Source organism: Capra hircus, chromosome 24 (genome assembly GCF_001704415.2).
Source record: "Capra hircus breed San Clemente chromosome 24, ASM170441v1, whole genome shotgun sequence".
Lineage (NCBI taxonomy): Eukaryota > Metazoa > Chordata > Mammalia > Artiodactyla > Bovidae > Capra > Capra hircus.
Genome location: NC_030831.1, coordinates 61,073,762 through 61,089,647, shown reverse-complemented (window position 1 = coordinate 61,089,647; position 15,886 = coordinate 61,073,762). Strand labels below are relative to the sequence as shown.

The 15,886-nt window shown below is 48.7% G+C and overlaps 1 protein-coding gene across 1 annotated transcript in view; it reads right to left on the bottom strand.

Annotated features, from left to right (window-relative positions):
- ZCCHC2 (zinc finger CCHC-type containing 2) overlaps positions 1 to 15,660 on the bottom strand; it is a 56,704-nt gene extending 41,044 nt beyond the window's left edge. The window contains exon 1 of the mRNA XM_018039367.1: positions 14,694 to 15,660. Within this exon, the coding sequence (XP_017894856.1) occupies positions 14,694 to 15,656 (963 nt within the window). The 5' untranslated portion in view covers positions 15,657 to 15,660. The remainder of the gene's footprint in view (positions 1 to 14,693) is intronic.

Here is a 15,886-nt window from a genome sequence, read left to right as displayed (position 1 = left end):
CTGAGAACCACTGGTTTAATGGGATCCTGCAGGAAGGAATAGTGCCCATGTTCTCTATTAAGTTCAGATTCCTATGCAAATGCAACGCAGATGACACACCAGAATCAGCGTTTTAGAAAAAGGGTCAGGACCAAGTGGGAAATGGGAGAATTTTTCTCTGCTGGAAGAAGACGACAAATTTAAAAAACCCTAAGCTGGCAAAAATATGTGCAGGAGCAAAGAGAGCCCCGCATGTGTGTGCCCTTCTCCTTCCTGCTGAGGCAGCTCATCTGAGCTCAGAAAGCTTCTTCTGACCTGTGGCGTGCTCCTGGTCAACTCAAACCCACGTGTCATGGAACATATCTCGGTTATTCTAAAAGACTGCTCAGACTTCACTTTTACACATGCAGATCCATCACAATTACTGGAGATCTCTTAAATGTGAAGAAAGTCTGTGAAACAGTCAAATTGACTACGCAGTTCCAAGAAGACCCTTCTCTGAGAACACATCATCAGAGCAAAGATCATGCAGGTCTCAGGTTAACAAAGGTCTAACCGGATAGACTTTATCCCAGCACATCTACCAATGCTCGATATGTTTTCTCCCGTCCTTTGATGCAGACTGTACATCTTAAAATATCAAGACATTCTAAGAAAAAAGGCAAAAAAAAAAAGCACAGAAATTGTTTTTATACTAAACTTGCTGCTGCTGCTGCTGCTGCTAAGTCGCTTCAGTCGTGTCCGATTCTGTGCGACTCCATAGATGGCAGCCCACCAGGCTCCCCCATCCCTGGGATTCTCCAGGCAAGAAACTGGAGTGGGCTGCCATTTCCTTCTCCAATGCATGAAAGTGAAAAGTGAAAGTGAAGTTGCTCAGTCGTGTCTGATTCTGTGCGACCCCATGGACTGCAGCCTACCAGGCTCCTCCGTCCATGGGATTTTCCAGGCAAGAGTACTGGAGTGGGGTGTCATTGCCTTCTCCATACTAAACTTACTAATGTCAAATTTTTACACTCATCAAATCAGACTGAGAATTTAACATTAGTATATGACAACACCCTATGAAGTTTCTGGGGTAAAGACAGCCCAAAATACTGTGCCTACTCCTCCTGCTGAAATGTGGGTATAATTCTCCAGCAAGTGGATCTGGACCGACTTCAGAGACAGGCCTAACCAGGAGGATGGGATCGAGAGCCATTCTGGAATGGCCGAGATAGGTCATAGAAGCCTTGCCGCTGGGCCTCTGGGAACACTTGCTCTGGGACCCCAGGCCTGTAGGAACAGTGGTTCCCCAGAGACGCCGCGCCATAGACACACAGAGAGAGGCAAGGTGAGAGAGGCCTGCAGCCGCCAGCTGCGTGTCCAGACATTCTGCAGCAGACACAAGTCTCTCTTGCTGTTAGCTCCCTGTCTGAATTCCCAGCCCACAGAATTATGAGACATAACGCTAAGGAAAAAACGGTTGTTGCTTTAAGTCAGTAAGTTTGGAAGTAATCTGTTACAGTACTACATGGTAAATTCTCTTTAAATAACCAGGGTTGTACCTCAAGTATATGCTATTATCTAAGCAAGATTCATAGAAAGTCTTCTTTTGAATGTCAGAAAAATGATTCACTATTAGAAACACTACTGAGATGTCAAATTTCATCTATTTTGATAGAAGAGAGAAGAAGCTCAGGCGAAGTTAAGAATTATTTACTGTCTGTCTCTTCAATTGAGAGGATGTGGGGGAAAGGCAGACATCTGTCTCATCTTTCCTCAGTGAAAACAGTGTAACCCAACCCAAAGGAAAGTCCTGAATCAACTTGCTGCTGCTGCTGCTAAGTCACTTCAGTCGTGTCTGACTCTGTGTGACCTCACAGATGGCAGCCCACCAGGCTCCCCCGTCTCTGAGATTCTCCAGGCAAGAACACTGGAGTGGGTTGCCATTTCCTCCTCCAATGCATGAAAGAGAAAAGTGAAAGTGAAGTCGCTCAGTCCCGTCCGACCCTCAGCGACCCCATGGACTGCAGCCCATCAGGCTCCTCCATCCATGGGATGTTCCAGGCAAGAGTACTCGAGTGAGGTGCCATCGCCTTCTCCGGAATCAACCTAGTGCATCTGATAAAGGGTAAGTTGTGGTGGGAGAGAAATGCGGATGCCAAATGTATTCAAGTTATGCCGCAAAGAACAAAATCGACCCAACAGGGCAGAAAGGAGGAGACTATAGAGAGTCAGCAGCTTAGAAACAGTTTGCCATGACTTCTGCTATGACCGTGAACTCACTCCCTATGTAACTTACTGTTTAACTAGAAATGCATGGAAAAGGTGATTCAGCCAGACAAGTGTGGCAGAGTCACTACGTTAAAAGTGTGGGTGAACGTGCTCTAGTCACTGAAAGTGGGGGAAGGGCTAAGCTATGCACTGACCGCGTGTCCACACTCGGCCACCGTGTGTCCACACTCGGCCACCGCAACCCACAGCCCAGACCCGACTCCCGGTTCTTCCCACGACCACCCGGGTGAGCTGAGGGCCGGCACCTGTGTGACCACAGCAGGCATGGCTGGAGCTGGGTGGTTGAATAGGATGGAAGGGGGAAACTTGATTCACTGCAACTTTATGTGTGTTTGGGGGAATTCTGAATTTATCACAAAAAAACAAAAACCAAACACTAACATTGTCGATGTCATTGTCTCTTCTAGAAAACTGAACTTGCAGGATGCACAGCTGGGGGAGAACCAGCACAAAGAATGCTGATGCAGAAGCTGACCAGGGAGACGGGGAGCGGAGCAGGAAAGAGGAGAGGCGGCAGTTCCACCCAGAAACAGCCTGGCGTTTCCCTCATGAAGCGCCCTGTGTGTTTCTGGACACAGTGGTAAAGAATCCGCCTGCCAAGATAGGAAACGCTGGGCTGGCGGCGCCCAGACCTTCAGATCCCCACTTTGCAAGAAGGCTTCTGGGTGAGCTGAGAAGCACACACCCCTGACCCCTGAGCATGAGACCCAAAGGACCTTGTGAGGCTGTGTCTCGCCTCCCCAGCCTGCGCACAAGTGAGCTGCCGTCTCCTTCACAACCCCACCCCCACCCCCACAACAGGAGACACCAGCGGGCCTTGCTGGGAGGTGAGCCTGGGCTCAGGACCCCAACAGCCAACGGCACCGCAGGGACTCCTAACTGAACTTCATCCCCAGAGGAGAAGGGTTCTTCACCGAAATGCTCACAAAGCCTATGAAGGATCTTTGACAGAAAGGTAAGTGATGATTCGTGTCAGGAAACACTCCATCAGGCCTCATGTTTAACCCCACCAAGTACAAATGAAACCTTCCCCAAACCACCACCCCCACCCCCACCCCCGTCAGCAGATGGCCTCTTCCCCGAGGACGTCTTCTCCAAACACTTCGGCTCACACACCATCACGTTGTACCTCCCAGGACCACTAGACAACTTAACATCGTTTGATACCCAAAACAAAAATCAATCATACCAAGAAAACATTATGTTTCTTAACTATCCTAATTTAAACATTCCTAACAAGAAACATTCTTGGCAATGCCAAAGAATGCTCAAACTACCACACAATTGCACTCATCTCACATGCTAGTAAAGTCATGCTCAAAATTCTCCAAGCCAGGCTTCAGCAATACGTGAAGCATGAACTTCCTGATGTTCAAGCTGGTTTTAGAAAAGGCAGAGGAACCAGAGATCAAATTGCCAACATCCGCTGGATCATCGAAAAAGCAAGAGAGTTCCAGAAAAACATCTATTTCTGCTTTAGTGACTATGCCAAAGCCTTTGACTGTGTGGATCACAATAAACTGTGCAAAATTCTTCAAGAGATGGGAATACCAGACCACCTGACCTGCCTCTTGAGAAATCTGTATGCAGGTCAGGAAGCAACAGTTAGAACTGGACATGGAACAACAGACTGGTTCCAAATAGGAAAAGGAGTGCGTCAAGGCTGTATATTGTCACCCTGCTTATTTAACTGCTATGCAGAGTACATCATGAAAAACGCTGGACTGGAAGAAACACAAGCTGGAATCAAGACTGGTGGGAGAAATATCAATAACGTCAGATATGCAGATGACACCACCCTTATGGCAGAAAGTGAAAAGGAACTAAAAAGCCTCTTGATGAAAGTGAAAGAGGAGAGTGAAAACGTTGGGTTAAAGCTCAACATTAGAAAATGAAGATCATGGCATCTGGTCCCATCACTCCACGGGAAATAGATGGGGAAACAATGGAAACAGTCTCAGATTTTATTTTTGGGGGCTCCAAAATCACTGCAGATGGTGACTGCAGCCATGAAATTAAAAGTCGCTTACTCCTTGGAAGGAAAGTTATGACCAACCTAGAAAAGCAGAGACATTACTTTGCCAACAAAAGTCCGTCTAGTCAAGGTTATGGTTTTTTCTGTGGTTACGTATGGATGTGATAGTTGGAATGTGAAGAAAGCTGAGCGCCAAAGAATTGATACTTTTGAACTGTGGTGTTGGAGAAGACTCTTGAGAGTCCCTTGGACTGCAAGGAGATCCAACCAGTCCATTCTGAAGGAGATCAGCCCTGGGATTTCTTTGGAAGGAATGATGCTAAAGCTGAAACTCCAGTACTTTGGCCACCTCATGCAAAGAGATGACTCACTGGAAAAGACTCTGATGCTGGGAAGGATTGGGGGCAGGAGGAGAAGGGGATGACAGAGGATGAGATGGCTGGATGGCATCACGGACTCGATGGACGTGAGTCTGAGTGAACTCCAGGAGTTGGTGATGGACAGGGAGGCCTGGCGTGCTGCGATTCACGGGGTCGCAAAGAGTCGGACACGACTGAGCGACTGAACTGAACTGAACAAGAAACATAAAAACTCCATACTTTTTAGGTTATGAAGTTGTTCACTTGAGTGACCAAAAAGTTTTTAACTTTCAGATCATAAGCAAGATCACGTGTGTGCTCTGTCATGTCTGACTCTGTGACTCTTGGACTGTAGCCTGCCAGGCTCCTCTGTCCATGGGATTTTCCAGGTAAGAACACTGGAGTGGGTTGCCATTCCCTTCTGGGGATCTTCCTGACCCAGGGATCGAACCTGCGTCTCCTATGTCTCCTGCACTGACAGGCGGATTCTTGGCCACTGTGCCACCTGGGAAGCCCCATTAGCAAGGTGCTGCACTCCAACTCCCTATCAGGCTCCCAGCATCCCCCAAGCGAACCACAAGGCTGGGGAGCAGCACTAGACAGCAATAACCACAACCACCCAAATAAGGAGAAGACAGCCTGTGACTTGTGACTCTTCATCCTATCAAAACATCACCCATAGGTTTGCAAAACGTACACCCCCCACACACACACAAAAGCTTAGTTAACTTAAGGAGCAGAGTAAGCATGAACTGATTGTGAAAGAATAATTAATAAGTACAACTATTCAGCATTCACTCATTGAAGCTTCGGTTCAAATCTATACTGGTCCATGCTTTCTATCTAAACAAGCAATTCCTTGTATTATTTCCAAAACAACTGTGCCTATCTATATTGTGCACATTTACTGCATGGCTGCAAATAACAAAGTAGCTGATAATTCATCAAGATCAAGAAAAAAAAAATCACTGCCTGATGCACTCTGTCTTACAGTAATTAATCATAATGGTATTTTTCAGAGCACTATTTGAAATATTCTAAGGATAGGAAATTTTGACTGAGCACTTATGATATATGCAATGCTGACCAAAAAAAAAAAAAAAAAAAGAAATGTGATTCGTAAGTCTTTGTGGAACCTGTAAGACTGACCTTCCCTCCTGGATTTTAAGTTAAAAATAATTCAAAGTAAATTAAAAAAAAAGAAAAAGAAATTCCAGGATAAGTACCAAAACTGTAACAGAGAATATACAGGCTATTGGAAGGCAGAGGCAGCAAAGACTTCCAAGATTACCACAAGGACAACTCTAAACACCACCACACAAGAGGTGACGGCATGAGTCTGCCTCGAATAAAACCACAGAGCGTGAGCAGGAGGGAGGAGCAGGAGAGACGGCGTGTGAGTCCTGAGACCTACAGGCTCCACCCGGCACTGCAAGCACACGTGGTATGAGGAAGCACTGCTTTAGGAAGGTGGGCCTGGCAGTGGTACCAGCAGGTAAGAGGTGGGGAGGCTGAAAGGGAATCAGAGATCAAGTCCTCAAAGAGAACGGTGTCAACAAGGACGGGAAAAGGTCGATTCAGCTTATGAAGGAGAGAGGACTAAGGTTACCAAGCAAATCAGAGTGACCAGAAATGTAATGGAACCATTGAGAAAACTGGACGAGTTTGGAAGATGTCTTTTTTTTTTTTTTTAAATAACAAATTAGTGATGCATTCTTTTCACACATATGAATGTAAAGGGATAGTTAACGTTTCAGGAAAACATACAAATTCTCACCTGCTCTCACTGCAAACCAGTTTCTTCCATCTGACCGTCAAGCTCCTATGCAGCCCAACCCGTTTTCTCTTAAAGCTTCTGTATTTCTGTTCATCCACTACAATCAAACTGCGCTACCCACCCTTGGAACCACCCACAGATGAGCCGGCCTGTCTGCCGCTTGCTGACCACTGTTGTATTCATCTTCACAGCCATTCTTTGCAATAAATGGTGAGGGGATCCCTATTCTATTCAGAGCAGTCTGAAACTTGGAAAGACCAAACAACTTGCCAAAGTGATCTCAAATTATTTCCTGAATGAGCATTGAACATGCCTAATGAACTGAGACGTTTCAAAGGGCATTAAACCAAGTGCTCTCTGGAGGACAGAAAGACGACAAGGACGACGACTGCGCGCCCAGCAACTGTCGCACCTGGAACACACATGCCCGCCCAGGCACGCCCCCTCTGGAGCGGCTGTTTACACAGCCCGGATGAAGCGACCTGTGGGACAAAGTACTCTCTGCGAGGAACAGGAGCCCTGTGACGACACGGTCCTCCAGGATGGAAGAGGGAGTTGATAAAAGTGAAGCCCAGTCTGCTTTGAGAGTAGTGCAGGCTGTATTTGCTTCTCTTAAAAAAAAAAAAAAAAATTAAGCTGCTATTACTCAGGAAGATCAAAAACATTAAACAGGTTTAAAAACCAGCCAACGTATAGCTCTTTAAAAAAGTATAAAAAAGTTAAATTATTTATAGATTCCAGTTTGTACTCTGAAATAAATTTTAAAAATATATAACTTAACAGAACTGCAAAATATCTTTGAAGAGTTAATCGCTCAGTCCTGTCAGACTCTTCACAACCCTATGGACTGTAGCCCACCAGGCCCCTCTGTCCACAGAATTCGCCAGGAAAGAATACTGGAGTGGGTAGCCATTCCCTTCTCCAGGGCATCTTCCTAACCCAGGGATGGAACCCAAATCTCGCATAGCAGGAGGATTCTTTACCGTCTGAGCCCTTTATATTACCCTAACTAAATGTGAAAAAATTTAACTAGATTACGTTTGCAAGGGAGTTCATGATAACCCAAATTCAAACTATGTGTTTTCTCCATTCCCACCCCCAAATCCAATATGGGGAAAATACATATTTTAATGATCTGTGACCCAGAGAAATGCTTCCTTTGGGCCTGTCTGTAGCTTATCAGATCTTAACAACATAAGAACTAACAAAGCTGTCTGAAATGTGTCTCACACACCAGCTTAATTAATTACCTTCTTGGAACACCAATCAATTTAGAGATACGGTAACAGAGAATGTTTTCTGTATTACTATAGTATATAGTATTTTCTATACTATACCATATAGACTTTTTATTAAGAAAAAAAAAAAGAAAACCTATTCCTGAAAACAATTTATGTAGCAATCTGAATGGCTGCATCTTAGTGGAAAATAAAAGGCACTGAATATCATTCTCAATGAATTTGTGCTCAAGACAATTTGAATCATTTTGTCTCCCTAATGCAAACACCATAACTTAAAGAGATGTTGTTGTTCCCATTTCACAGATAAGACTGAGGCTCAGCCATGAAATTAAAAGATGCTTGCTCCTTAGAAGTCTAGTCAAAGTGATGGTTTTTCCAGTAGTTATGTATGGATGTGAGAGCTGGACCATAAAGAAAACTGAGCGCCAAAGGATTGATGTTTTTGAACTGTGTGGTCCTGGAAAAGACTCTTGAGAGTCCCTTGCACAGCAACAAGATCAAACCAGTCCATCCTAAAGGAAATCAGTCCTGAATATTCACTGGAAGGACTGATGCTGAATCTCTAATACTTTGGCCACCTGATGTGAAGAACTGACTCATTGGAAAAGACCCTGATGCTGGGGAAGATTGAAGGCAGGAGAAGAAGGGGATGACAGAGGATAAGATGGTTGGACTGCATCACCAAATTGATGGATGTGAGTTTGAGCAAACTTCGGAAGTTGGTGATGGACAGGGAAGCCTGGCGTGCTGCAGTCCATGGGGTCACAAAGAGTTGGGACACGACTGAGCGACTGAAGTGAACAACACAATTCCTGCCCCATCCCAAACACATACACACAAAACAAACCCACAAAAGGTAAATTTTATATATATATAAATCAGCTATAACATTAGCTGATTTGCAGAGAAGTTCTTATGGCAGAAAGTAAAGAGGAACTAAAAAGCCTCTTCATGAAAGTGAAAGAGAAGAGTGAAAAAGTTGGCTTAAAGCTCAACATTCAGAAAACAAAGATCACGGCATCTGGTCCCACCACTTCATGGCAAATAGATGGAGAAACAGTGGCAACGGGGTCAGACTTTATTTTTGGTGGCTCGAAAATCACTGCAGATGGTGACTGCAGCCATGAAATTAAAAGACGCTTACTCCTTGGATGGAAAGTTATGACCAACCTACATAGTATATTAAAAAGCAGAAATATTACTTTGCCAACAAAGGTCCATCTAGTCAAGGCTATGGTTTTTCCAGTAGTCATGTATGGATGCGAGAGTTGGGCTATAAAGAAAGCTGAGCGCCGAAGAATTGATGCTTTTGAACTGCGGTGTTGGAGAAGACTCTTGAGAGTCCCTTGGACTGCAAGGAGATCCAACCAGTCCATCCTAAAGGAAATCAGTCCTGGGTGTTCACTGGAAGGAGTGATGTTGAAGCTGAAACTCCAATACTTTGACCACCTCATGCGAAGAGTTGACTCATTGGAAAAGACCCTGATGCTGGGAGGGATTGGGGGCAGGAGGAGAAGGGGATGACAGAGGATGAGATGGCTGGATGGCATCACCGACTCGATGGACATGAGTTTGAGTGAACTCTGGGAGTTGGTGATGGACAGGGGCATACTGCGGTTCATGGGGTCGCAAAGAGTTGGCCACAACTGAGTGACTGAACTGAACTAATGGTATATTGACCTACAGTGTGAGTGAGATTTTCCTGAATTAGTCTTGCCTCAGAAAACCACCGCTGAGAAAAATTAAGTAACTGGGGAGGATACCCAATAGCTGCCATTTGCTATGAAAGTAATTACTGCTTAACTATGATATTCTAAAAGCCTCTCCCAGGAGGCATTTATTAGCTGAACTGCTTTTATTTCTCAATGCAGCCAAAACAACCTAAAGTTTCCTGTAAAAGTCATGACTCGCTCTACTCCCTACTCTCAGTTTCTAGACGCTACACTCACTTCTCTTCAGCACTGTCCAAAGAAAGTTTCACTTCCATTAATAACTGCTAACACTTATTGAAAATCATGTACAAGTACTCATTCATTTAATCCTTGCAAAATAACATAAGTACCATTATTATCCCTCCGACAGGAGTGAAAAAGGCCTTCTCAGACAGTGCCCACTGCTCCAGGGACCCAAGTCACTGTAAAAGCTCCCAGCAGTGGACAACAAATTAAATAAAGGTTTTATTACTGTGAACAGTGTTGTTGTTCTTTTCAAATGTCATTTTTGGAAAGCATCTTTTTAGGGCCTAATCCACCAACAGCTGACATCTGGACACGAACCTCCCTGGTCTCACTTCAGTTCAGGGCTCTCACTAGGATTCTGACTGCCACAGACACATCCTCATTATCCAGGACAGGAGCACTTATTTCCAAAAGAGCACTCTTTCCAAAAGAGTTTTCTTTTTTGGGTCCTAACACCACCAGTATGTTATCTGTATTATTAAAACTAGTTGAGGTACTTGTTTTGTCAAGAACAATATATCTAATTAACCTATGCTATGAAAAAGTAACAATTTTGCCAAGTTTTCCTTTTAAGTATCTTCACTGATCTTTTTTAAAGGACACATAGTCACTTATTTTCGTATGTGAGTTCAAATAACACTAAATGCTATCTGCTATAACATATAACATAAATGTTCAGTTTCTATCTTTAATTCAAACATTAACACTATTTGCCAAACAATTAACTTTTGAAGATACTAAAAACAATCTCCAGAGAAACAAGGCCATACCAACAACGTTAACCACTAACGACTATTCAGTTCAGTTGCTCAGTCGTGTCCGACTCTTTGCAACCCCATGAATCACAGCACGCCAGGCCTCCCTGTCCATCACCAACTCCCAGAGTTCACTCAAACTCATGTCCATCGAGTCAGTGATGCCATCCAGCCATCTCATCCTCTGTCATCCCCTTCTCCTCCTGCCCCCAATCCCTCCTAGCATCAGCGTCTTTTCCAATGAGTCAATTCTTCACATGAGGTGGCCAAAATATTGGAGTTTCAGCTTCAGCATCAGTCCTTCCAATGAACACTCAGGACTGATCTCCTTTAGAATGGACTGGTTGGATCTCCTTGCAGTCCAAGGGACTCTCAAGAGTCTTCTCCAATACCACAGTTCAAAAGCATCAATTCTTTGGCAGTCAGGTTTCTTCACAGTCCAACTCTCACAGCCATACATGACCACTAGAAAAATCAAAGCCTTGACTAGACAGACCTTTGTTGGCAAAGTAATGTCTCTGCTTTTGAATATGCTATCTAGGTTGGTCATAACTTTCCATCCAAGGAGTAAGCGTCTTTTACTTTCATGGCTGCAATCACCACCTGCAGCCCCAAAAATAAAGTCTGACACTGTTTCCCCATATATTTCCCATGAAGTGGTGGGACCAGATGCCATGATCTTCGTTTTCTGAATGCTGAGCTTTAAACCAACTTTTTCACTTTCCTCTTTCATGGTAATTTTAGCTCTTTTCATCTTTGTGTCACTAACTGGGGGCTAAACCTCCAGAACTAGAGGATCCATTTTCATAAACAGAGGGTCTTTAGTAAGTATGCAAAGATAGGAAACAAAGATAGGGGCTGTCTTTCATTCTTTCAATGAAACAGCAACAAGACTAGTATCTTTTTAAAATACTTGATCATGGACTTCCCTGGTAGTATCTGACTGCCAACTCAGGGGACATGGGTTCCATCCGTGATCCAGGAAGATCCCACATGCAGTGGAGCAACTAAGCCTGTGTGCCACAACTACTGAGCCCTCGAGCCCAGAGCGTGTGCTCTGCCACAAGAGAGACGCCACAGTGAGAAGGCCATGCACCACAACTAGAGCAGGCCCTGCTCACTGCTACTACAGAAAGCCTGCACCTCAATGAAAACCCAGCACAGCCAGAAAACAAAAACTTAATCATTAAGTATGTAATTTAAAAACACATTCATTTTTTGCTGCTATTGCTAACACACCATTTATACCCTGTGTTCCTAATACTAAAGGGCCCATTTTAATAACAGTTTTTTTCAGCTATGCTATACATGCAGTACTACATTTCATTAACACTGACATGCATCAATCACACAAATTTCCTAGGACACTGTTAGTAATTTTCACTACTGCTAGTTGTTTAATTTTATGCCAGTGATTGGCAATTCACTGCAGCTGTGACGAACATGAACTTCACCCACAAGTCTCCTAAAAGCAAGGCCAACATTTAAGTTGTAATCCTGTGTAACATTTACTCTGAAAACATCCAAATCCTGTAGGAAAACTCTAGAAATGCCTCTTTTAAAAGTAAAAATATATTTGTTAAATCTCCATTATTCTAAAATGACCTATTTAGTAGTAAGCTCTAGTAGTGTTTGTGGACTTGTCACTTTTATCGACATCGTGACCACCTTATGCCACTAAACCAACAGTTGCTGAGACTGGGTCAGCTTGAAAGCATACGACCAGAATTAAAATTTGCACTGAAATACAAGTTCTACCGATAAATGTCTTTAGTTTTTAAAATTTTAACGAGAAACTGCAGCATATTATGAATTGGATACAAGTCCTAAAAGAGCCAGGAACACTATTCTGGGCTAGCATGCTCTAAGAGAAAATCAAAAGAAAATTAGTTCTACGTCATCCATTTATTGATAGTATGGATGACATTTAAGAAAGTAGAGAAATAGAATTATTCCTGGGCAATTAAAAAGTTACAAAGATCGGCCTAAAAGGTTACTTCCGGGCAAAAGAAGGCTGCCACGATACCCGCCTCTGCCAGCCCCAGAGCAAACCCTCCCCACGGCTCTCGGGCGACCCCGGTCCCCACCTCGCCCAGCGGACCCCAAAGGGAACCCCCCGCGCCCCCGCAAGGCGGGGCAGCGCAGCTCCGGGGGCGGGGCCAGCGCCCGTCACGTGGGCGGGGCCAGCGCCCGTCACGTGGGCGGCGCGCGGCCGCCATCTTGCAGGGCGGGGGAGGGCGGGGCCCCGCGGACGCCCCCCGCCCGCCCCCCCGCCGCCGGTTGTCCGCGGCGCGTGCCCGCGCGGCCCTCCGGCGCGAGCCCCGGCGCCTCCCTGCGGACTCCGGGGTGGGCCCTCCCTCCTCACGCAACCGCGGCCAACTCCGCGAGCGGCGGGGCTGAAGTGTGGAGACCCCCGCGAGCCGCCTCTCGGGGCAGCCTGGCAGCAGGAAGACCCGCGGGCACGTCCTCAGGGCCAGAAGCGGCCACGGCTGAGGGGCTCGGAGTCCCGCTGACGAGCCAAGTGCGGGGCAGCAACAGCCGAGTAAGACGGGGTGATCTGTCACGGCAACCCTCAACCACCGGAGAGGAAACAGGCCACCGACGTCCACAAACGGCGTTCAGTGTCGCCTGCAGGCGTGTGCCCCGTCATCCACCCCCGCTCCCGCGGACGGCCACGACACAGGCACCGTCCGAGAAGGGACGATGCGTTCAAACTCGCGGCAGCGTGCCCAGCCTCACTGTCCACTCTTCCCGGCACTCACTGGTGGCCAGAAAAGGCCACACGCCGCGGTCAACATAAAGATTTCACTGCTGTGCTCTGAACGCATCTCTCCCCTTACCTCGTCCCCTTACAACACTCGCATTATAAGCAAAATTTAAAAGAGGAGAAAACACTGCAGTTAAAACCAGAAGTCGGCTACCCTTGTTGGAATGATAAGAATGGAATAATATAAACTGCTCCACTATGAGACATTTTCATATCTACACGCTAAAGTTATCTTTACAATATATACAGGGATTTGGGGGGGGTTAAGATATGTAAGTACTTACTGCTTTGGAGTTCAGGCTTGCTTCTTTAAACTTGATGGGCACAAAGGATTTCTTTGGAATTATTAAGTAGGCTGAAGAGTGCAGTATACACAGTTGCATGCTATGTAAATAGACACTGTAATATTTCATGCTCGCCAAAATTCTGGATACCAGCATTACTACGTCCCAGTTTGATAAAGTATGTCCTAAAGTGGGTTAGTCACTTCACTGAAGCCTCCTTTTTAAAAGGAGGGGCTCAGCCTAGATTATCACTAAATCCTTTCCAGCTCCCAGGTTCCTTTGAGTCTATGGGTATTGAGTCCACACAGCCATTGCAGAGATATAATGCCCAGTTTTAGTCTGAATGACAGCAGATGTATAAGCTGAAAAGAACTTTCAAGCAAGGAGTGAAAAAAATCTCGCTTTCCAATATATCATCCTGGAGATCTCCTAAACTGAAAAACATGGCATCCAAATAAATACTTTTTAAATAATCGTGAACCACGAAAATAAACTTACTGTACAGTCTTTAAATGAAAGCTATTCGCTCCATTAAATGGTCACACTCAAGGGCTTTATATTGGGCCTAGATTATTAAATTGCTTTCGTGGCCTTATAAAATTTTATCTCATGTTTGCGACAAGGGACTTACTTTTAGTCTTATCTACTACATTTTGGCTTTCAGTAACTTTTTAGAAACCATTTATGCTTCCAGTAAAGGCCCCACAAACATCCCCGGACCCAAACGTGTAGACACGACTCAAACCCGTTAGAAGCCGGACTAGCCGGGGGTGAAGGGCACCAGAACCGCCCGAGGGGACGTTTCCCTACCCAGACAACCTGCCCGACGACCTAACTGATTCGAGTCACTTCGCACCTCTGACTTTTTCTGAGAACATCAAGCTCAGAGCAGGAGCCTAAAGAGCCACGACCCGCTGTACCTCAGGCCACCGCGGAGCGGGCCTGGGGCCGCCTCCCCCGGGGGGCGAGCGGGGCCTCGGGACGCGCGGGCGGAGCGCCAGGCGGCGGGGCGGCGGCCGGCCCGGGCTCCGCAGCCCCGACGAAGTGTCGGGGCCGAAAGGTCCCGAGAGCCCGCGTCCGAGGGCCGGGCTGAGCGCCGGGCTTCCGGGGCAACCCCGGCGGGACGAGACTTCCAGAGCATTCTGTTATGGCGGGTGCTCGTGTGTGTGTATGTGTGTGAGGGGAGTGGGGCTGAGCGGCCCGGCCGGACGCACATCAGTCCCGGCGCCGGGGTCAGGGTCGGCCGGGCCGGGGGACGTCCGGGGGCCGGGCGCGGAGGCCGCGGGGACCGGCGCGCGGGCGCGGGGAGGCCGGCGCGCCTTACCTGGGCCCGGGCGCCGGCCAAGTGGCCCGGCGCCGCCTCTACGTCCTCGGCGCCCCCGCGGAGCGCGGCGCGGAGCCTCTCCAGGTGCTCCCTCAGGGTGACGCGCTGGTGGAAGGAGAAGGCCGGGTGCAGCGAGGCCATGGTGAACAGCAGCAGCAGTTCCTCCTGGGCCCTGAGCCCGAGCCCGCCGCCCGGCCGGGGCGCGGCGCCACCGCCTTCCGGGCCGGAGCCGTCCTTCTCGGCGTCCTCCTCCTCGCCGCCGCCGTCCTCCTCGCCGCGCTCGTTCTCCGCGCCGCCCCGCGAGCCCTCGCCCCGGGCCGCGCGCAGGCTCCGGAGCACCGCGTCCACCTGGGGCAGGAGGCGGTGCAGGCGGCCGGCGGCCTCGCGGTTCTCCGAGCCCAGCAGCGCCAGGTAGACGATGAGGCGCGAGCGCACGGCGGGCTCTCGGAAATCGGCCAGTGGGCCCGGGTCCGAGAGACCGTTGGCCTTGGCCTCCGAGTCCCGCAGGTAGTGGTAGTCCTTGCGCGCCAGGTCCTCCAGGCACGAGCCGAGGAAGCGCAGCTCCAGCGGGTTGCACAGGTCCAGCAGCCCGCACATGAACTCCAGACGCTGCGCCGAGCCCAGCACCATCCCGAACCACTCGTATACCCGCTCCTGCTCGCGCAGGGCCGCCGCCGCGGGCCCCGCGCCACCGCCCGGCATGCCCACCCCCGCCGCCGCCCCGCCAGCAACAGGCGGCCCGAGCCCCCGAGACGGCGGCGGCGGCGGCGGCAGCGGGGGGCCCCGCGGCGCGCCTAAAGGCGGTGGCGGCGGCGGCGGCGGCGGCGGCGGCGGGGGGCGGCAGTCGCGGCGGCGGCGCGGAGGCGCCTTCGCGCCCGGCCGCGCGTCTGCCTCTGGCTCCTCAGCCTCGGGCGGCGGCTCCGCGGGGTGCGTCGGCTTCAGCGGCAGCTTCATCCTCAGCATCCTCGGCTACGGCGGCGCGGACATGCGAGCGGGGGCAGGAGGGCGGGGCCGGGGGCGGGGCGGGGGCCGCGGCAGCGGCGGCGGGCGGCCGTCAGGAGCAGGGCCCCTCCATGCCGCCGGGGCCGGGCCGGGCCGGGGGCGGGTCTCAGCCGGCGCGGGCGGCCGCGGGCGGTGTCTTCCCCGGCCGGGGGGCGGGGCGTGCCCGCAGCGGCTCCTCCCTCCCGGGCTCC